This window comes from Pangasianodon hypophthalmus, chromosome 22 (genome assembly GCF_027358585.1).
Source record: "Pangasianodon hypophthalmus isolate fPanHyp1 chromosome 22, fPanHyp1.pri, whole genome shotgun sequence".
Lineage (NCBI taxonomy): Eukaryota > Metazoa > Chordata > Actinopteri > Siluriformes > Pangasiidae > Pangasianodon > Pangasianodon hypophthalmus.
The window spans coordinates 13,805,326-13,828,312 of record NC_069731.1 but is presented as its reverse complement, the minus strand read 5'-3'; the positions used below and the strand labels follow the sequence as shown (position 1 = coordinate 13,828,312).

The window sequence follows — 22,987 nt, the reverse complement described above, 5'->3', positions numbered from 1 at the left end:
GTAAGAGAATGGGGGCAGAAATGTATTTACTACTACTACTACTACTACTACTGCTACTACTAATAATAATAATAATAATAATTATTATTATTATTTTATTATTATTATTATTATTTATATAACAATTAATTTTGTGTAAAGAAATCTCAAAGTGCTTCACAACCAACTGCATTTAGCATAAAGCACCAATGTAAAACAGTGAATTACCTGTAAATTTACACCGATCTGCCATAACATTAAAACCACCTGCCTAATATTGTGCAGGTCCCCCTTGTACCACCTAAAAACAGCTCTGACCCTTTGAGGCACAAGACCTCTGAAGGTGTGATGTGTATTCTGGCACCAAGACATTAACAGCAGATCCTTTAAGTCCTGTAAGGTCTTAAAGGTGGGGCCTCCATGTTTTTGACTTGTTTGTCCAGCACATCCCACAGATGCTCAGATTGAGATCTGGGGAATTTGGAGGTCAAGTCAACACTTTGAACTCTTTGTCATGTTCCTCAAACCATTCCTGAACAATTTTAAGGCCACAATTAAGGCCTAACAATTAAGGCCACTGCCATTAGGGAATACCGTTGCCATGAAAGGGTGTACTTGGTCTACAACAATGTTTAGGTAGGTGGTACGTGTCAAAGTAACATCACCATGAATGCCAGGACCCAAGGTTTCCCAGCAGAACATTGTCCAGAGCATCACACTGCCTCAGCCAGACTGCCTTCTTCCCATAGTGCATCCTGGTACCATCTCTTCCCCAGATAAGTGACACACATGCACCTGGCCGTCCATATGATCTAAAAGAAAACGTGATTCATCAGACCAGACCACCTTCTTCCATTGCTCCATACTCCAGTTCTGATGCTCACGTGCCCATTGTAGGTGCTTTCGGTGGTGGAGGGGGTCAGCATGTGCACTCTGACAGGTCTGTGGCTACACAGCCCCATAGACAACAAGCCACAGTGCACTGTGTGTTCTGACACCTTTCTATCATAGACAGCATTAACTTTTTCAGCATTTTGTGCTACAGTAGCTCTTCTGTGGATTTGGATGGGCTAGCCTTCACTCCCCACATGCATCAATGAGTCTTGGGCGCCCATGACCCTGTCGCCGGTTCACCGGTTGTCCTTCCTTGGACCACTTTTGGTAGCTACTATACATTGTATACCAGGAACACCCCCACAAGACCTGCAGTTTTGGAGATGCTCTGACCCATTTTTCCTGCTTCCAACACATCGACTTGAAGAACTGACTTATCACTTGCTGCCTAATGTATCCCACCCCTTGACAGGTGCCATTGTAACGAGATAATCAATGTTATTCACTTCACCTGTCAGTGGTTTTAAGGTTATGACTGATCGGTGTATGAGGATTACTACAAATCTACAAGTTAAACAAGCACACTCACTGGCCACTTTAATAGGAACACTTGTACACACACTCTTTTGTGCAATTATCCAATCAGAAGTTACAGACCAAGAGCTTCAATGTGATCTTAGTGACTTTGACTGTGGCATGGTTCCGAATAGGCTAGTTTGACTATTTCATGATTTTCACACACAATAGTGTCTAAACATCTAGTCGTCTAGACAATAGTCTCACTAATGATAGCCAGCTAGCTTCTTGCTAACAATTTGTCTTAATTTTCCTTAATGAGATTTCATCTAATGAAACTCTTTCAGGCACTGAAATTAAAATGTTAGCATTTTAGTGACGCTTTGTTGTGCATTCATCATTATAAAAGAAGATGAACAGCTTGCGTCCTAGTTAGGGCTTGTTCATTTTACAGACACACCATGTGGTTTTGATTAAAAGGCTCTAATTATTGGCAAAGTCCATGTGTAAACACTTTTGGCTTTCAAGCTGTGAATCAACACTTCCCATTACCCAACATCTTCACAAGCACAATAACACTTTGGTCAGTAAGACCCATCATCTGCCTTCTTAAGTGTTCACAACAAATGTGTGTATCTGTTACTTTGGTCTTCTTCACTGAGTTTTTTTTATATTTGTATTTGAAATGACACAGTGAAATTCACCAGAGAAGCTAATTTACATCATTAGTGCCATGCTCTTATATATGTTAAATATTACATATTAAAGCAAAAAAATATACATTAAAGGAAAATCCCAAATTTTTTCCTCATCATTTTTAGCAAGAATGTTTCTGTTTGGGTTTCTTCTGGGTACTCAGGTTTCCTCCCTCTTCCCCAAAAACATGTCTCATTTGTCATTGGGGTTTTTTTGTGTGTGTTTAGAAATAGCTGTAAATAGTTATTGTGTGAAAAAAGTCATGATTTTTTAACTTCTGAGATTTACCAAAAATTTGTGAAACACAACATTTACAACCCTAAACCTTAGTCCTATCTTCTGAAACTAATTTTGTTGTCTTATTCTGTGTCCTGTTGAGCCTAGGTGCTGTATCTTATTTTAGTCTGACTGTTCTGTTGGTTTATCCAGTGACCCAGTAATGCCATGTCACTGAACTGTTTCCATGCAGTTCTATGCTCTGTGATGTATGGGGTCCATTTTTACATCAAATCCTACTTCAGAGGCACACATTTCACCAAAGCACACTAACATGAGGGGAAAATATGATTTTTGGGTGAAATATAATTTTCCTTTAAGAGCAGTGATGATTACAGAGATAGAAGGCTTGAAAACAGTGTGGGGGAAAAAAACATTATTTCTCCTTAACTGTAATTCAACATAAATTTGCGCAGGGCCTTTAACCTTGAGCTTCTCTTCCTCTTCCTTTTTTGAGGAGAGGACAGCACACTCCTTTTGACAGGTTGATGGATGAACACAGATGACTTTTATCTTTTTTTTGTGGCAAGGGCTGGCAGCCACTCAGAGCCTACACAGCAGAAATAAATAAATGGACGGAAAATGACCGCAGCTCAGTACTCCACCTTTGGAAAGCATTTTATTAGAACATGACACAAAAGGCATTGTAGTCAGCAAATCTTTATAGATAATGGATTTGTACATTTCTATAAAATGGATAGCACAGGTTGAGGTCTGTTTCCCCTTTTGATCTGCTTTGGACTTTAACGTCATTATGGCATCACGTGTTTGATTTGTCATGCCACACATTTTATTTGTGGAACCTTTCTTCTCTTTACAGCTGAAAATAAGATTGCAAATAAAATTCAGAGCTGGTCTACTGGGCAATATCTTTAGACTGGACACACACACACACACACACACACACACACATATATGTGTGTGTGTGTGTGTGTGTGTGTGTGTCTGGTCTAAAGATATTGCCCAGTAGACCAGCTTTGAATTTTATATCTTTATATATATATATATATATATATATATATATATATATATATATATATATATATATATATATATATATATATATATATATTTTTTTTATTTTTTTTTTTTCATTATTATTATTTTACCAGACAGTTCACAGGTAATGCTACATTAGTGTAAATATTGCATTAGCAACAGTAAAAACTATAGATAGCTAGCAGCACTCTCTAACGTTAGCAAGATAGATAAATAAAACCACAACAGATGCTACGTTTGCCAGTGTTGCTAGCTACAATACATCAGTGCAATACATCAGTGTATGTGCCATCCTGGAATCAACCAGATCCTCATAAGCCAAATCAAGTATATGGAAAACAGATCATCTACTTTGAACCAGTCGTCTATAATTTGATTTGTTTTCCCTAAATTTGCTTTGTTACCAGGGTCGTAAATTGATGCTATTCACAGGTCACATAAATGTACATGCACTGTCAGTATTTTTATTTCTCAGGTTAACTAGTATTACCAAGGTTACAAAGATGAAATTAAATGTGAACACTTAAATGGCGAGCTCATCTGTCATACAAGAGTTTGTTTGGTTTATAATGAGAGCTTTTAAATGGAATGGTTCTTTTTTTTTTACCTTATTGTTGCTTGGTGGCTTTGAGTCTTTGTTTAAACTGTATGTATGAGCTTCATTTCCCATGAACCCTTTCAGATTAATGAGAAATCCAATATAGAAGCAGTGGAAACAGCTAACGTTGGACACGAAGTTCCAGAATGCAATGCAGCTATACATCACAAGTTACAGCAGAGACTTGGTTCAGCTAGTTAGCGGTCTACGAGATGGGGAGCACAATGGCATCGGCAGCAGTATTAGCATGAAATTGAAGTTTTGGAAGCTGATATGTTTAAGCAGAGTATACAGATGCGAAAGTGAGAGCTAAACAGATTAAAGTGCTGCTGCATTGTTCTCTTTAGGTAAAGATGAAGCAAGAGCTAAATTCCACTGGCACCAGTATCAGCAGGCAGTCAAACGGCATTGTGGGTGTTTTAGGCCAGCGTGTCGATGACAGAACTTTAAACTAAAAAAGTCAACCCATAATTTCATTACAAAATAAATCTTGGGCAACAGTAAGGACCACACATTGATTATAAAGATTAATATGCAAGTTGTCCAGGGTGGATTTTTCCTCTGACGTCTTAGTTGCAAATATTAAAAAACAAAATGAAGTGTTAACATAGGCCAGTCAAAACCATGATATTGCGTTTGACAGATTTTTTTTTTTTTCTTTTACAGGAGTACCAGTCGTGTAATACTCTTCCCTGTCCTGATCTGAAGAAAACAACACCATGGACACCTTGGACCCCTGTGAACATCTCGGATAATGGAGGCCATTATGAGCAGAGATTTCGCTACACGTGTAGGGCGCGAGTGGCCGAGCCGAACATGCTCGAGGTTGGGAGGCAGAGGATTGAGATGCGCTATTGCTCCAGTGATGGCTCCACCGGCTGCTCCACCGATGGTAAGCTCTCATTCATCCTTCTGTTAGACCATTATATATATTCTCCTCTGTTATAGTGATCTTATCTCACTGCTGTCTGCCTCTCTCGGTGATAGAGTGTGTGTGCGGTGGCTGTAGGGTGAGATGCTTCATCGTTTTTGTCCGCTATCGTGAAGGCAGCATGATGTGTTGAAGTGAATAATGTCATTCTCTTTCACTCTCTCGCTTGCTCTCCCCTGCTATTGATTTTCCATTGATGTATAGTACCACAGCTGGTACCATTCCGTTACCCCTTTCAGGGAACCAGTAATCCTCTATAAGAAATGACCCATGTTTCCACCAGTATGTAATATATAGGTTTTCTAATACATTGATTAAAAATAATAACAACCATAGAGAATTTTAAGAGTTGATGTTGTGGTACAGAGCAAAACCAGTCCTTTTAAGATGACAGGGATCTTCCTTTGAATTCCATCTAGAATTGGTACCATTTTACCTCAAATAAGCCTCCAGTTGTATTTTGAACTAGAGCTACATGCAGCCAGCCTCTCAGTACCCCCATCAAACGTAGCCCAGTTGCTACGTTTTTCATGACGATAGGCTCCCCTTGTGCTACAGTCATTTTAAAGACAGTTAAGGCCGATATGTTCTGGTGCGCATTTTAGGCACAACTGTATACATGTTTTGGAAAACTATTCCTGAAGAAAGTATGTTTGAGACATGGATGTATTATAAACCTAATATTGGCTATATAAGGTATAAAACAATCGGTGGTGTGTTATTACAGGAAACTAATCAGTGGTGGAATGGCTTGATGCAGACCCAATGAAGTAATTTATTTCTCTTATACCACAGCAGTTTGACCTTTATTGCTTTTTTTACTTTATTAAAGAACGACACACTGAACTTTTTATCCATTTAAAGTTACATTTAATGATGTAGAATGTCTACAAACATGTAACATATATTGTATCAGCCTTGAACAATGTCATGTTGCCAAGAAACTGCAAAAAGCCTTCCATCCTGAAGACTCGTCTGTGTGGGAAAACAGCTTAAGTTACAAAACAGCTAAAGTTACAGCTTTATCTCTGACTGTTAAATAGCACCAGCACTGGAGATTGAGTCCATAAATGCTATATTAACATCTCAGCTCGGAAAAGTTCATATCAATGATTAATCTATTGATGCATTATAAAGAGCGCATTAATGGATCTACTCTCAGGGCGCTGCTGTTATAAAAATTTAGTCAACACCTTTTGACCATCCAGAATCAGGAATTCAACAGCGATGTGGTCTAAAATCGAATAAAATCACAGCCTATGTTTTATAGGCTTTTTAATTATTGTTGTTGGAGAGCTGAACTATTTAATGATTAGTCAGATTGTTGAACAGCTTAGAAATGCTAAACAATATTTTATTTTCATTAGTATAGTAAGTAGTAAAAACAAACACTCAATTTCTACTCATTTATCTCCATGATCATTCTCTCTTTCTTTCGGTCATCTGCTCTTTCTCCCTTACACCCTTTGTCTTTCTCACTTCTTCAATTCAATCCAGCTCTCTCTCTTTAATATCGCTCATGCTGTCTCTTCTTCTCCATCTTTTTCACTATATATCCCCAATATCATTCAGTTGATCTCTCTGCTATCTCTCTCTCTGTCATTTTCTTTTTCTCACTCTTTCTTTCTCTCAATCCATTAGATTTTTTTCTCACATTGTCCTCCCTGTATAATGATCTACAATATAAATGAATGGAGTGTTTCTTTACTGCGCAGACAAAGATGACAAATATATAGAGCATACTTTTGATATAGAACCACTGTTAAGATTTGTTCTCTCTCTCTCACACACACACACACACACACCCCACCCACACAGAGCACATCACATACAGTGGGACTTTACCCTCAACATCTGTAAACAAGCTGTTACTAACACTTCATAAACGAGATGTCAATTAATGTTTTGTTGAATGCAACACAAGCCAATTAAAGGCAGTCCGCCTTCAGCAAAACATGTTTGGCGTCAGATGTTATTGTTGGGATTGTTAGTGCCTTACTACAGCAGCTAATCTTCATCAACCACCCACCAAGAGCACAATTACAGCAATGAAGTGGAGCACACACACATACACACACACACACACACACATTTAGCTATTCCTTTGTTCTTCCCTCTTGTCCATTTTCAGAACTTTTATAGGCCAAAGAGCAAAGACTCTGGTGTCATAAGTCCTACTGGGACGGCACGGTGTCTGTAATAAAATATCCGAATGTCTCCTCTGTGATTAAACCTTTGCATCCAGACGGCAGTGAATTAAAGGAACAGTTCAGTAAAAGATCAAATGTACACCAGATTCAATCAGCTAGCACATGTTTTGTGTCTCACTTTTTCTTCTTTCATTCAGCACTGAAGCTTTTCTCTTCTGAAAACAGATGTCAAATATTCAAATTGTCATATATTCGCTTTGCACATCATTGCTAAACTACATAATCTCAAATTTACTTGAAAGTAGCAGCTGTAATCTGTATTTAGAATGGAACTACATATTCATCTACATTACTTTCAAATTTCTGATGCAGTTCTCGAGGTCACACTTCACAGAGTTTTTAAACAGTGATGTTTATAGATTACAGTAAATCACACTGTGTTCTATACCCATGGTTCTCATAGTGGGGTCCAAGGACACTTAAGGGTTCGTAACGTATAGTCAGGTGGTCCTTTAGTGTTTCATTCTGTTACGGTGGTTTTGTTAGGTTATTATATTTATTATAGGGTTCTTATATTTATTAGTCTCTCATGTGAATTTAATCAAAGTTAACAACAAGTAGGCCCATAAATATAATGTCAACATGAATAAATAAATTTCAACATGAGTCTAATAACGGTTTTAATAAAAATGTGTTCTGGTAGTGGAAAGGTCAGGAATAAACAGATAAATGGCTCCAGTAAATAGTCATGTAAGGAATAAAACAGGACTGGGTATGCTGAAATGTTTTATTCCTCTTATACTACAGCAATTTCTCAATGATTACAAAGCCTAAAGGCTTTCCCTTTGCACAAAATTTTACTGATTTTCATAAATCCCTGACACTGGAGACTCCTTCCATAAATGTCCTTACAGAAAAATTCAAAATATCAGTGATCAGGTGTTTTAATTTGTTAAATAACACCACATTATTTAGATCTATTTATTATTAGGCTTAGATTATTCACCATATAAGTCCCTGTGAATGTTGTTACTATAGAAATAACGACATATTAGAGCAAGTGCATTAATATAAACCAGTGATTTGAATTTCAGCCAGCACTACAGTCAGAGCTGCTATTATAGACACCTTCTGACTAATCAACACCTTTTGACCAATCAGATTTGAGAATTCAATAGTACTGTGGTATAAAATATTATTGTATCATATCATATCATTTAAATAATGAGCCTAATATTTGAATAGTTAAATTATGTTCATAAAATACATTTTTTTATAGGGATCCCTGGGCGCAAAAGATTTTAGAACCCGTGTCTGCATGATTGCAATTACTGAAGAACTGCATGCAATTTAAAATATATATTCACAGGGTGAAGGGAGATGGAAAAACATCAACACTGCTGTGCTGATGGAAATAAAATCACTGGTATCACCTGGAAAGAATAGAGTTACCGCATTGTCATGTGGAGAGCTAATCTTACTGAATACAGTTCTACATATTGAGCACAGGAATGGTTCCTTTATCTGAGCAATTATCTCTCCTCATATCCATTGTTAACCATCCAGCTGTGTCTGATGAGGCCTTTTTACACTCATTTGCCCAGCCATGATAGATCTGTGAGCTCTCATGGCAAGTAATTAACTTATATTGTGCGTCATCTTATAATTATTTCAGCACAAAAAGTGTGTATGTCAGCCATCAGTGGGTCTGTGAAAGACGATGAACTCGGGAATGCACGGACTGTTTGCGAGCATTCTTGCTAGTGCCTTCTGCATCAATCTGAATCCGTAAGTAAACAAAGACTGCAAGCTGGAATACAGATGAATATAATAATAAGATAACAAAGGGAGTATTATCAGTACAGTACAATGCCACATTCAAAACTTTTTCAAACCTAATGAAACTTATTATTACAAAATAGGAGCATGGATTCTACATCTGTCAATCCAAGTGATGGAGGTGTGGCCTCTGTCTATGTCAATCCCAGTGAAAAGGTGCAGCTTCTGTGCTTAATTGTCCCAGTGAATTAGGCATGGCTTCTGTGCCTATGTATATGAGAGTTCAAGTAAACGAGGCATGGCCAATGCGCCTATCAGTCCGAGCAGAAGAAGCATGGCCACGTTGCTTATCACTCCCAGTAGAAGAAGCATGGCCACTTTGCCTATCACTCCCAGTAGAAGAAGCATGGCCACTTTGCCTATCACTCCCAGTAGAAGAAGCATGGCCACTTTGCTTATCAGTCCCAGTAGAAGAAGCATGGCCACTTTGCCTATCACTCCCAGTAGGAGAAGTATGGCCTCTGTGCTTTTATTTCCTGTGAAGCAGGCGTGGCCACTCTGCTTGTCAGTCCCATTGAAAGAAGTGTGGCCACTTTGCCTATCTCTCCCAGTAGAAAAGACATGGCCTTTATACCTCAAATCGTGGCCTCTGTGCATATCAGTTCCCATGAAAGAGCAGTGGCCACCATATACAAGAGTTCAAATAAAGGAGGTTTGGTTTCAGCACTTGTCAGTTCTGAAGAAGACAGCATGGTCTCCATGCTCGCAAGTCTCAACAAGAAAGGCACTGTGCTTCTCAGTCACCAAGGAGGAGTCACAGCCTCACAGTTTTCTATCCCCACAGTAATGGGGCAGAAAAAAATAAGAAGGATCTGTTTAGATTTCTGTATCAATAAGTTGTTTTTTTTTTCATTTCTTTGGGAATAACAATTTACTAACGCTTATCTGCAAAAACTCACCTGCAATAAATAAAAGGCTGGACTTCAAATGAGCCTAGAAGGCAAAATGTCAAAGAAAAGGGCATCAACGCTTCAAAGGTCTGATAGAACAGCACCACGTTTGTGATTTGCAAAAAATGACAAGGTGACATCTAGGGAAGGGCAAAACTGATTATCAAACACTCCTGCTTTGATTAATTTGAAGAAAGACTTGCAGTTCTGCCAGTTTTCAGGCTGCAATATATAACATATGCCATCATAACATAATTCAATATTATTATTATTATTATTATTATTATTATTATTATTATTATTATTATTATTATTTAATGTACTCAGTCCTTAAATGATGCTTATAGTGCTTATATGCAAGCTTGCAGTAATTTTTGGCTGACTTAATTAATCAAAAAATAATATCCATCATTACATCTCTTAATATGATGTAATGTTATCAATGTCTGCCGTTTTCCTTGTCCATACACCCTCTCTCTGATCCAACCATGGGAAATCTTTGAAACTGAGGAGGATTCAAACCAAAAACAAGCCCCTGACCCTGATGGGATACCTCAGAGAGTTTTAAAGGACTGTGAACTGAGCGAAACGCTTCGTGACATCTTAAATACATCTTTCCAAGAAGGGATTAATCCTCCACAGTAGAAAAAGGCAAATGTCAGCCTTATTTCAAAATGTCAACCCACCTCAGTTGATCAATCGCGATCGGTATCACTAACCCCCCAGCCTAGTAAGATAGCAGAGGCGTTTTCAGTGAACTGTGAAAAAGAGGATATATCTCCCAATCTTGACTCTGCTCTATTTGGTAGCAGGCCTGGAAGATCTGCTTATGCACTAGTGAGTACAAATCCTCTGAAGTTCCATTCACTATTAATACAAACAGCACCATTCATTTTTCAAAAGCTTTTCATAAACTTGACCTTACTTTATCCATGTAATGCCTGATGCAGCTACTAGGCTATCACTGTGGCACAGCAGGTAGCATTGCTGCCTCACAGTTCCAGGGTCCCCAGTTCAATCCTGAGCTCCCCTGTGTCCACTTGGGTTTTCTCTGGGTTCTCCTGTTTCCTCCCACCTCCCAAAAACATGTTAGTAGGTTGATTGGCTATGCTAAATAGCCTGCGAGTGTGTGAATGTTATCACTGACGTCCCATCAAGGGTGTATTCTCATCTTTCTAGTGTTCCTTGGCTCTGGATCCAATGTGACCAGCAGCAATTTGTAACCATAGATTTTGGACAGTATGATTCTTGCCCCAAATGGTCTCTGTTAGCGCTTGTTACAGTTCCCACTTTGACCACTAGGTGCATTAATAACTCCATGGAGTATGAGCATGCTGCCCCAAGATTGGGCAACATCTAGAAAGGGGAGCAAATTACTGGAACGTCTGCATATATCTGTCAAATAGCTACATTTAAAAAAAAAACCTATTGATTCTGCAAAATAAGTGATTAGTATTTCAAAGGTATTTAATATGTATGAGTTGTGAATGAGGATTATATGATGATTAAAATTTGTTGAATGCTGACATAGCCTATGGTAGGGCTCTGCCTCACCTGCCCCTATGAAGAAGCCACCACTGACTGTGACAGGGATACATCTCTTAATGAATGAATGAATTAATGAACGAACGTAGGTTATCATGACTGCTATTTGGACCGGAAAAGCTCAAAAGGAGTGTTTCCCAATGTACAGTACTGGGGGGTCTGATCAATGGTGCTGCTTGAGATTTTTAAAATTGCTGGAAGTACTACAGACGATCTAAATCTCATCCATGTATGCCATGTTCTGGATAACCTAGATATCTGAGTCCACTAAATCTAGTTAAATGTAGTATCATGACAGTGACATTTTACGAGAAAACCTCCTCCTCCTATGCCACTTCACCTGTCCGGATAACAGAGAACATCTTGTGATACTGTCAAAGAGCTAGGATACAACCTGACATACAGTGGGATTTTCATAAAAACTAACACCAAACTACATTTCCTGAGGCATCTGAGAAGTGCAAGAGTGACCACTTCAAACCACACTACAGCATAGCCGTCCAGCATGGCATGAAAATCTGACACAAGCTCTGTCATACCAACATGTTCAGAAATGTGCTTTCCAAATCATTATTGGCAGGGCAGACTATACTTATCAAATGCACTGAAAACTCTTTCACTGACCACTCTCCAAGAGAAAAATAACAAATTGTACAGGGACTACAGCCTACTCAATTCCCCTTCTAGAGACTGGATGCTTGTTTTTAAGGCTCAGATGCCATTCTGGCTAACCAGGAAGTCTAACCAATTACAGGTCCCCAAAATGAGGATTGAGACATACAGAACATCACCTATCCGCTCACTAATAAGAGATTTAAATGTAGATGCATAGTCAGTTTTTTTTCCTTCTCTTACTTTTTTTTAATCTATATAAAAATATCTTGCTGTTTTGATTGTGTTGTTTTGTTAAATAGCAACATAAATCCTTGTGAATCTAAAGTAGTTAACTACTGCACCATTCAGTTTTCTAATCTGGTCTGAAGGTGTTGATTAATTTTCTATATCACAGGTCTATAATAATGCGCTTATTCTAAGATGTTATCATTTCTATAGTAACAACTCATTCCCATGATATGAGGACTTGCATGGCAGAGTCCTCGCATAACCTATGACTAATGATAAACAGAGTAAAAAATGGTGTTATTTAATAAATAAAACCAGGAAGGTTTTCTCTAAAACGACATTTATGGAAGGTGCGTTAAATGTGCCTTATATGACATTTACACATTTTTGGAAGAAGCCTCCAGTGTCAGAGCTTTGTAACAGTTAAAACTGTTCCTTTAAGTTTTCTGCCACTGTAGCATCTTCAAGATGGAGGACTTTGTGTTTTTCGGTTTCTCAATAACATGACTAGCTTCATTTTTTTGTATTATTAACTTCAAGAGAGAGAGAAAAAAGAGAGGCTGTTTTACAGACATTACAATAAATATAACAATAACATTTATTATAAAATGCTTAAAATGTACAACATATCATTATATAAAGAATAGATTAACTGTAAAATAATCAACTTTGGAGTGGTAACTGTAACTCTGTATACCACTGGGCTCAATCACCCTGTCATTGATTATTTTCCTATGAAATCATGAAACCATTGTGTTTTATTCCTTACATAAAATAATGTATTCAATAACATAAGGTATTGTTTTTCAGATGGTGTTAAACAAAGAAGTAGTTGTCACTGAAATAGATGTATATCACCTGATAGCAAGCCAGATTATGCTGTATACTGTTTGTGTTATGTGGCCTGTCTGGTGATGAAGACTAGCAGTTAACGTTACTGTTTCTTCTGTCATGAGTTGCTGTTGTAACATGCTGTTCATTAAGCCAGGACACATGTGAAAACTTAGCATGTGTTTTATTTAGGGTAATCCAAGCATCCAATTTTCAAAGTTCGTAGCTGGGGTCAGAGCACGAGTAGGCAACATCAAAACAGAATAATCCATATTCATAAATCAGGGAAACAGGCGAGGATTGTAGAACCAGGAAGTTGCAGAAGTATGAAACAAGACACTGGAAAACAAGGCTCAGACTTAACAACACATGCAAAATAGACGTTGTAACAAGGGCTAAACTCAGAACAGGCGCACAGGTGACAGACCAATGACAGGACAAGGGCAGAGACAGGACTAGAACAAAAACAAAGGCACATGGTTAAACATGAACAAAAGCACACAGCGTAGAGGGAATAAGCATCAGCAGCATACACCACACTGGGAAACACGCCACGCGCTGAGAGGGGGACTTCTTGACAGCTGGCTTCCTCCCCTAATTTGGAAAGAATTAATGCATCTACATTAAGCAGATTAATGTGGATGAAAATCTAATAATAATAGCAATGAAATATCACTCATTGACATCTTGCCATAACTAATTTATTAAAGTCTCTCCATTGTAATGATGATCATCAGTTAAATGCTGGCAAACAGTATTTTTCTTTTTTTTTTTTTTTAACAGATGCCTCTGATTTTTTTGCTTTTTACACAACTTTTCCTAAATGTCAAGAGTGAAAACATTGTCAGGTTGATATTTTTTAACCATGTATTAGACCTAATGGAGCTGGATATTGGTGGTGTTGGCATGAAGCTATAATTTGACTCTTTTCTGTAAAAATGGTACCCTTATTTTTCAGGAACAAAGACAGGTTATTCTGTGCTGCTTCATTTTCTAAAGTGGACAACCTCTTTCTCTCTCTCTCTCTCTCATTATTGTCTCCTCTTTTCATGATCATACCTACCACTCAGTGACTAAGTGAACATGTGAAGGCAATGTGATGTGTTCAAGTGTCAAGTGCATGTCATCCTCTTTCAAGCTCTCTCTCTCTCTACTCTATTTTCATTCTGTCTTTTCTTTCCCTCCTCTCTTCATACTCCTGCTCCAGTAAGTAATTGGCCTGTGATTTTTCCAGGAAACTTCTGATCTTGCTCTTTCCTCCCTTCATGCTCCCCGCTTTCACTCAATAACTAATCACATATTTAGTTTTATTGGACACTGTCCAAGGTCTTTTTTAAAAGCAATTTGATGTCTATGATTACATTTTGCTCAGGGCTTTTACCCCCTTTTAGGACTCTAGGATTCTGCCTAAATCTCTTTTGTCCACTAACATCAAAAAGAATATGTCTTTGGGTACCTCTCTTTACATGTATGTCTCTCCTCCCATCATGTTCCCTCAGCATGATGTTTGTCAGGACTCTATATGTAAAGCTTTGTTTGCTAGTAATAGAATATCACTGAAAATATTCATTATAAATGCAGGTTGAAACTTCACAGATGCACAATTCCTTTTTTTTTACACTCACTATGTAAAGAAACTAAACAGGTCTTGCCTGATTGGCTAGATTTTCTACCTAGCAATCAATTTATATTTCCACTACTGTGATAAGTTTAGGACATCTACTATATCTAGTATTGCAGCTTCTTTCCAGAGTTCTGAATCTTCCCTAGTTTAAACTCACAATATCCTGACAATAAGGTGAATTTCTTTTTTGTTGTTGTTGCTTGGGAGCTTCCTTTCATTGTTTATTGCAAACAACAAATCACAATCTTTTCTACTTTAATCCTTCCGTCTCTGAAGATTCAATAAATCGATTTTTTTTAGCCTATTAAGCCCCATGTGTCTTGAATTTCCTACACAACAACCTTAACAACCATGAGTATCAAAGAGTCTTCTCACCTCAGGAGTTTTGCTAAAGTACCTCATCAATTACATGATTGACATGAAGTCATCTGTAACAAAAATGTTAATTTATGAATATAAATTGTCTGGGTAAGGCGCTCATAAATTATGCTCCTTTTTTCTCAGTGACCATGTTGTGTATAAACACAACACTTTTTCATAATTATCTGCAATACAAATCCAGCAGGGAGCAGTTTTTAATTGCCTGCTGTCTAACTGTTAATAAGCATCAGCAGTGGCGCCAGGAATGTTTTATTAGCGGGTGCTTTGGGGTAGCTAAACTATCTAGAGCAGGTCACATTCATGTGAACTGGATTTATAATAATATGGAGAACTAGCCTAGCCTATTCATTCAGTAGTTATTAATCAGAAAAGCCCTACTGAGACTAGAGTCTCATTTTCAAAGCATACTGACAAGATAATAAAAGCTCATAAGGAACCTGGCAGAATATTAAACAAGCAATGATAATAACATACATAAGCATAGTAAAGCAAATGTAAATTAAAATAAATCAAAAGCCCAAACCATATAATATACAATCCAGTAAGACGAAATACAAATAAATGATAATTACAAATGCAAAAAAATAAAATGTACAACCTAAAAAATAAAACACACAGCTTGTATGCCACTGTCTAATTTCCCTGGAATCCAGCAAGGAATTAATAGCTAACTAGCAAGTTCGCTAGTGAATAAGCCAGGCAAAATCAGTTGGAACAGGAAGAAGAATAAAACTAGAAAAATGTCATTTAAAACACAGTTGAATAACAAAAATAATAATGGCATTCATTAGAAGCTTTCAAACAACACTAATGCTGGAGAAAATACATAAGTATGCGTTTATGGAAACAGTTGAGGAAAACTGATCTGATGATATAATTTGATGATATAATGATGAGTAGTTAATTATCTCATAAAACACATTGACTACAAGTTCCACCTACTGCTTTAAAAATTGTTATAAGATGCTGATTCATCTCGTACCTGGTTGGATCATATATAACCCCTTAAACTGTTGGCTTTTTCTCAGTTATCCATTTTACGGCATTGTATTCAGTGACTTATATCAATTATTCAGTAAACAACAGTCAAACTAATAGGTAAGGGATGTACACTATATGGCCAAAAGTTTGTGGACACCTGACCATCCCACCCATATGTGGGCCTTCGCCAAACTGTTGCCACAAAGTTGGACGCACACAATTGTAGCATTAAGATTTCCCTTCACTGGAACTAAGAGGCCCAAGCCTGTCCAAGGATTACAGTGCCCCTGTGCACAAAGCAAGCTCCATGAAGACATGGTTTGCCAAGGATGGTGTGGAAGAACTTGAGTGCACTCACCTCAACCCCACTGATTGGAACATCGAATTGGAATGACGACTGCATTCCCAATTGCTCTAATGCTCTTGTGGCTGGATGGGAAAAATCCCTGCAGCCACATTCCAAAATCTAGTAGAAAGCCTTCCCAGAAGAGTGGCAGTTATTATAACAGCAAAGAAGGGACTAAATCTGGAATGTTCAACAAGCTCATATGGATGTGATGGCCAGGTGTCCAAGTTTTGGCCATATAGTGTAGCTACTATAATTTGCGGTGTATAGAGACAGAATCAGGAATTAGAGTCAAAACTAGAAAGTACTATGAAACAGAACATAGAACACAGGACATGAGGCTCAGGCTTAGAGTAAACTGTACAATAAGAATTGGTTATGATACTTTGACAGGGTATGAATAGACAAACTAATTAGAATTAAACACAGAACAGGTGAACACATTCAGGTAACAAACCAATGACAGGAGAGGGGACTAGACAGGACTAGAACAGAAATCAAAAGAAACATGAGCATATGGCATTAGTTGCCACGTGAACTTCAGCACAAACAGAGAAACAATGACAGTTACAAGAGTGAGGAATGTACATACGTCTGGGCTGGCCAACAGAACCTGGAGTTTTATAGGTTAAGAATTGGCTGAAATGGAGATAATGAAAGGGAAAGAAACTTCTGGAGCCAAAATTCCTGAAACAGTGGACTCTCACTGTTCAGCTCTATTGACAGTTTCTAGAGAGCATGACGCCAAGACTATCATACAAACAAAAGACAATCATTATAAGTTGCACAATCAGTTAGACATAGACAGAAATATTTTTCATACTGCGCAAGAATCACCAGTTTAATTGATCCAAACATTTTAGAGGCCAACAATGTACCAGCTCAGCTAGCATCCAAAAAAAATTCATTTCAATTCACGATATTAGCTTCAGGATTTTCGACCTCTTTCTTGAGCATCGTAGAGCGCAGCGACCAGCGATGCATAGTTACACCACTAATTTGTAGTCATTCTTAACAGAGTAACAATACACCTAGTGATGTGTGTTTTGTTTTATGGCAAAGTGTTCAGTGACTCCATTGCTCATTTTGAATAAAATACTGACATGGTCACAAATGTAGCCAAACTAGTGAGCTAATCATTAATCGTTATGACGTGCATAATAATGTAAAGTCAAGTGCAAGAGTATGATTCATTAAATGTATATTTTAAGCCATTGAATCTATTTTAATAGAATTTTCAAATAAATATACCTGGGGGTGCCATTTTAGCTGCAGCACCATCTAGTGTCCTCTTAGTGCCACCATTACTCAATGTCAGACGATTAGGGGTATTTCTGAGCTCCGATCACATACACGCAATTGGGATAAGACCTTTTTTTTTTTTTTTTTTTGGAAAATTGATATTCAGATGTATTTGCCTCAGTGCTGCAATAGAAATTAACCCTTCAGTGCACCTACTTTTCCATTGCCTGGAAACTCAGCTTTTTTTTTTTCTTTTTCAAAACTCATTACTGGAAAACATTACTATTTGCTTTAATATTTTGGAAAACAAAAATGGGGGCTCAGTGGCACAGCAGGTAGTATTGCTGCCATAGAGTTCCATGGCCCCTGGTGTGATCCTGAGCTCGGGTTACTGTCTGTGTGGAGTTCTCTCTGTATGTCCCTGTGGGTTTCCTCTGGGTTCTTCAGGTTTCCTCCAACCTACCAAAAGCAATGGACTGGTGTTCCATCTACAGTGTATTCCCGCCTCATGGCCTGTGTTCCCAGCCAATATATACCTGACCAGGATAAACCGATGAGTAAATGAATGAAACTGAATGAAAATATTAATGCTAAATCCTGTTTTCTTTCCTACAGTGTTCTCTCTGTTCTGAAAAATCTATAAAAATGATTCAGAGCTCAGTTCACTTGCTTTCTAGAAAGTTACACAGTAGTTGGAACTATGGCTTCCTAGTTAGTCGAATATCTTTATTTCCTTGAGAAAAAAAACTGCATTTCACTTACTGTCTGCACATTCATGTTTTATTGTGCTGCCTATACCACTTATAAGCATTTTCTGACACTCCTGTGCAGTTGCATGCCAGTTCTCAGAAGCTTGGGAGAAAGGTGTGAACACACTACACTTTGTAATGCACTAGAGCAATTAATTTTCTGGACTACAGACTTGGAATGCAGCACAGCCAAAAAGAGCCAAGTTTTTTCTTCATCTTCATCTTCCTCCTCCTCCTCCTCGTCCTCCTGCTCCTCCTCATCATCGTCATCATCATCATCATCATCATCGTCATCATCATTCATCTTCAGGCCACCCTTTTCTCAGTGTTCATGAGTTGAACCTCATTCCCTTTTAGTTGCAGTTGATTTGTACTAGGAAAGTGTATGGCTGTTTATTGAGTAGTCGGCTGGCGCTTTGTGTTTACCTGCAGCTCAATGTTCTTGGTTTTAAGGTGTGAAAAGGTTATGAAACAGTCTATTGGCATTGAGAGGGCTGTTTGATGGAGAGCTCTATAAATAATGAGAATGAGCAAAGAGGCAAAGTGGGACTGACATTCCTCTCATCCCTAGCCAGGCCTTGCTAAAGGTCAAGTGTTGAAAAATGGAGAGTGAAGCACAACCAAACTATGGCCTGAAAATAGCTTGAAAAAAAAAGCCCTGAACACTAAACTTTGTGTAAGAATATTTCATTTTAAAGCCAGAGTTCAGCCAAAAATAGCATAGCCATATGTGTCATATTTTCAAGTAGTGTATTTCAGCTTCTTTTGACATATACTGACTTATTCTTAAAAGTTTTATTTTTCTGACTGTTTCAGATAAAAGCGCATTTCTTTGTTTCTGTATTATTTCGCCACATTATGTGTTAACATATCAGAAAAAAAAATCAGATCAGCTCTTTGTAATACAGTAGAGACAAATGGCTCAGATAAATTTGGATTCAGAAATAATTTTATTACAGACAGAGTCCTGAATCTGACAAAATATGTTAAGGACGTTTTTTGTCATTGATTTATGTAGATGTTAAATTAGGGGATCAGTTGGGGTTTTTTTATGACTCTTTAAAGTTGCTTGTCATTAAGGACGTTTTATTTCTATTTCAGAACCTGTCGTCTAATAAATGTAGTAATACTTGTATTACTTCCATGCCTTTTTTCTTGTATTATGGAATGTCCATCTCACGCCAAATGTAGTCCTGAACATGGTGAACAGCTAATTAACTGGTTAGACATTTTGGCTAAATTATCTACCATTAAAAGTAGTCTTTGACTACCTTTTATATTATCAAGAGGCCATTAGCCTTCTTATTTTATTGTCAGTACAGATGTAAGGTCATGAAAATAAATTCATCCATGTGAGCAGTTGTCTAAATATATCGACATGGGTTCAACATATGGAGCGTGATAGGGAGATTATATGGTGGGGGTTAATGAATTTATAATTTGTCCACCCCAAACTTCGTGTAAAAGCACCTGACAAACAAATAAAAGAGCAAAATTTTGCCCTGACTCCAAAATTTTTTCTCCGTGTTGCTGAGATCTTGTTATTACCCTCGCTGCATTTAAGAATCTGCTGCTCTTATCTCATACACTATATAGATTCCTGCTACTCATCTCTGCTCAGTCTCAGAGTGTGATATTTATGACAAGGCATCAGTTCATATATTGCATGAATCAGCACCAAATCTGAGTTTTCACATCTTCAGTTCAGCAGAGACACATCCTAACTCAGCCCCCATCTCTCTGGGTGTGTGTATGTGTGTGTGTGTGTGTGTGTGTGTGTGTGTGTGTGTGTGTGTCAGGAGACGTGCTGCGCTCAGGCCGTATCTCTGGGCTCACAGTGAACGGAGGCTGGTCAGTCTGGAGTTCATGGACTCAATGCAGTCGTGACTGCAGCTCAGGAGTGCGCAGCCGCAAGCGAACCTGCACAAACCCTAAACCAAAATATGGAGGGACGACATGTTCAGGGCCTGCGCAGGAATACCAGGAGTGTAACACTACACCATGCCCAGGTGACAACCCACTCACTCATTTTTTTTATGCTTTTTTGCTTTATCTTGTGTTAAAATGTTTGCGTAAGTGACCTTTGTAAGGACACACATGCATAAGCACTGATTTTGCAATGAGTTAGCATTGAATATACTTGAATCAGCATTAATAACATATTCCTAGAAAAATTGAAAATCCCCTGTAAGGGCATCAAATTAATTCGTATGACTAGTCATGCCTTTCAAAAAAGTGCCTTATAAGATCTACATCACTGGGGAATGATGCTTTATAACAATGTAATAAATGGAGTTAATGCTAGGTCTAGTTGAGCAATATTTCTTCTGCATTTGTGTTTAGGTAGAAAAGACCAAATACATTCAGTTAATGTTCACATCAAACATCAGGTCAAAGCAGTCCATTTGGCTGGTTTGAATATTTCAGAAACTGCTGACCTACTGGAATTGCACACAGCAATCTTTACACAAAATAATGCGGGAAAAAAAATCTAGTGAGTGGCAGTTCTTTTGGTTGATGAGAAACATCAGATGAGAATGTCCAGACTGCTGTCAATCTGCCAGGACGACAACTCTTATAACTCAAATAGCCACTTTTTACAACTATGGTGAGCAGAAAAGTATCACAGAACACACAATATATATCGAACCTTGAGGCAGGTAGGCTAAAACAGCAGAAGATCATATCGGGGTCCACCCCTGTCAGGCAAGAACAGGAGTCTGAGGCTACATTGGGAACAAACTCACCAAAACTGGACAGCTGAAGATTGGAAAAAGACCACACAATGTTTTTCCATAGACAATCTTCAACTGTCTATTTTTGGTGCCTCTGTTTCCTCAGTAGCCTGAAATAATTGTATGAATGAGGTGTTCCTAATAAAATGGTTGGTGGGTGTATGTGTGAAAATGGCCACAGTCAAATTTTGCACTTCACACATGCTTTAAGGTGTCTTCATAGTTCTTTTGAAATGAACCATCCCCAGTCCTGTTAAAGTGGCTCTGAATGGGAACTAGCTTCAAAAGACCTAAGTGCTTTTGGAGTTCACAATACAAGTGCACTCTCTTTCTGGATTTTTCTGTTGATGAGCTCTCAGACCACTTGTTGTTCCCAGAACAACTTCTTTAGAACTCTGAGTCCATCTGTGAAACACTGAGTTATGGATAATGTGTTTCAAAATGGTTACTTTACATGATGCTATCCTTTGGCTGTGGAGGAAAAATAAAGCAAGCAGAAACAATTGAAGTGAAATAACAGAAAAAGGAAAAAAAATAAAATGTAGCAAGGAGTGAAAATTTTGTTGGAAGAAAAGCAACATGCTTCATGCCATTTGCCTAGTGGTGACTCTCATGTGGTTTGGCCTAAATAAAATATATGCATATGCAATGTAATATATCAGTATTATACAGGAAATACTGTTCACATTATTTATATTAATTCTGCCTAAACGCATAAGCTCAATAGCATAATTGCTAGTGACACAATGCCTCTATTAGCAATTAGCCTATGTTTCTTGTGGGACCACACAATCCCATGGCAGCCATTAGAATATTTTTTTACTTAGTTTTTATTTGCGGCAGAAAACTGCAGCTACTTATGGATATTAAACTCATTTTTTTTAGCCATAAAGCAAAATGTGAAGTGGACTGGGAGCACTTTGCATTCACAAGGCACAAATCAAGTGGACCACGAAATAAACCATGATGGAACCGTACTCACAGCACCTCAGAGGTGGTCCGAGTAAGGTTCTCGTGTGGCTCATTTGATAGAGGTCTAAGTCATTTCTTGTTTTCATATATGCACAAAAATGCTGAGTCATCAACCTGAGACAACTTGGATCGCGAAAACAGACCATGTGTGAAAACACCCTAACACTTCTAGGCCCCTTTCGAAAGATTCAAGAGCTCTATATTTGCCTACATACCTGAAACTGTAAAAGTGTGAAATTGTTTTTCACTGTTGGAGCTGATGTGAAGCAGATAAAGTATGTAAAGCACTCGGGCACAGGGATTTAATTCTCCTGAGATATGCAGCTACATTTGACTGTGTGCCATGATCAAGACGATTGAAGCCTGAATTGTCAAAGTTATAACTGTCATAAGTTATATGTTTTAAAAGCACCAGTTATTTTGCATAACACAGGATTCCTTGTGAGATTTATTCAATTCCAGGGCTTTTGTGACCTTTGTCATCAAGTGGGTGCACTTATATGATTATGAGGCCACTGATCATGATTGTATTAATCCACCAAAATTCAAAGAAGGAAAAGACAGTTGTTTGCTTTCACAAGATGTTTGACATAAATGTAATTTCAGACAGATACAAATACACAGCATGCCGTGTATTTGTACATAATTTTAATTAAAATTCAATATAACAAGTAGCACAATATTATAATCAATAACCCTAGCTAACACAAGCTACATAATGTTATATTACAAGATACTACATATGTGATAACTATATTTTGAGCTTAGTAGCTAGTCTCGCGTGTCAGTGTTTTCTCCTTGTTTTTCTATTCACCTAGTATATATTATACCCAAAATGACATCACTGCATGAATCCTTGTCAGATCACACTTGGCACAACTCATAAGCGTCATTATAAAGTTGATCATAATAAATATCACTTTCACAACATTTAGATTCATAAAGGAAAAAGAGTGTGTCTCTGGTTGTAGTATGGCTATACGTTACTCATGTAGTGTTATAATTATGGATCTAGACTGCACAGTCTGGC

General features: G+C 37.8%; 1 protein-coding gene across 1 annotated transcript in view; it reads left to right on the top strand.

Annotated features, from left to right (window-relative positions):
- Positions 1–22,987, top strand: part of sema5a (sema domain, seven thrombospondin repeats (type 1 and type 1-like), transmembrane domain (TM) and short cytoplasmic domain, (semaphorin) 5A) — a 209,275-nt gene that overhangs the window by 154,914 nt on the left and 31,374 nt on the right. Inside the window, exons 17-18 of the mRNA XM_026938143.3 lie at positions 4,565–4,790; positions 20,050–20,259. Coding sequence (XP_026793944.2) covers positions 4,565–4,790; positions 20,050–20,259 — 436 coding nt within the window. The remainder of the gene's footprint in view (positions 1–4,564; positions 4,791–20,049; positions 20,260–22,987) is intronic.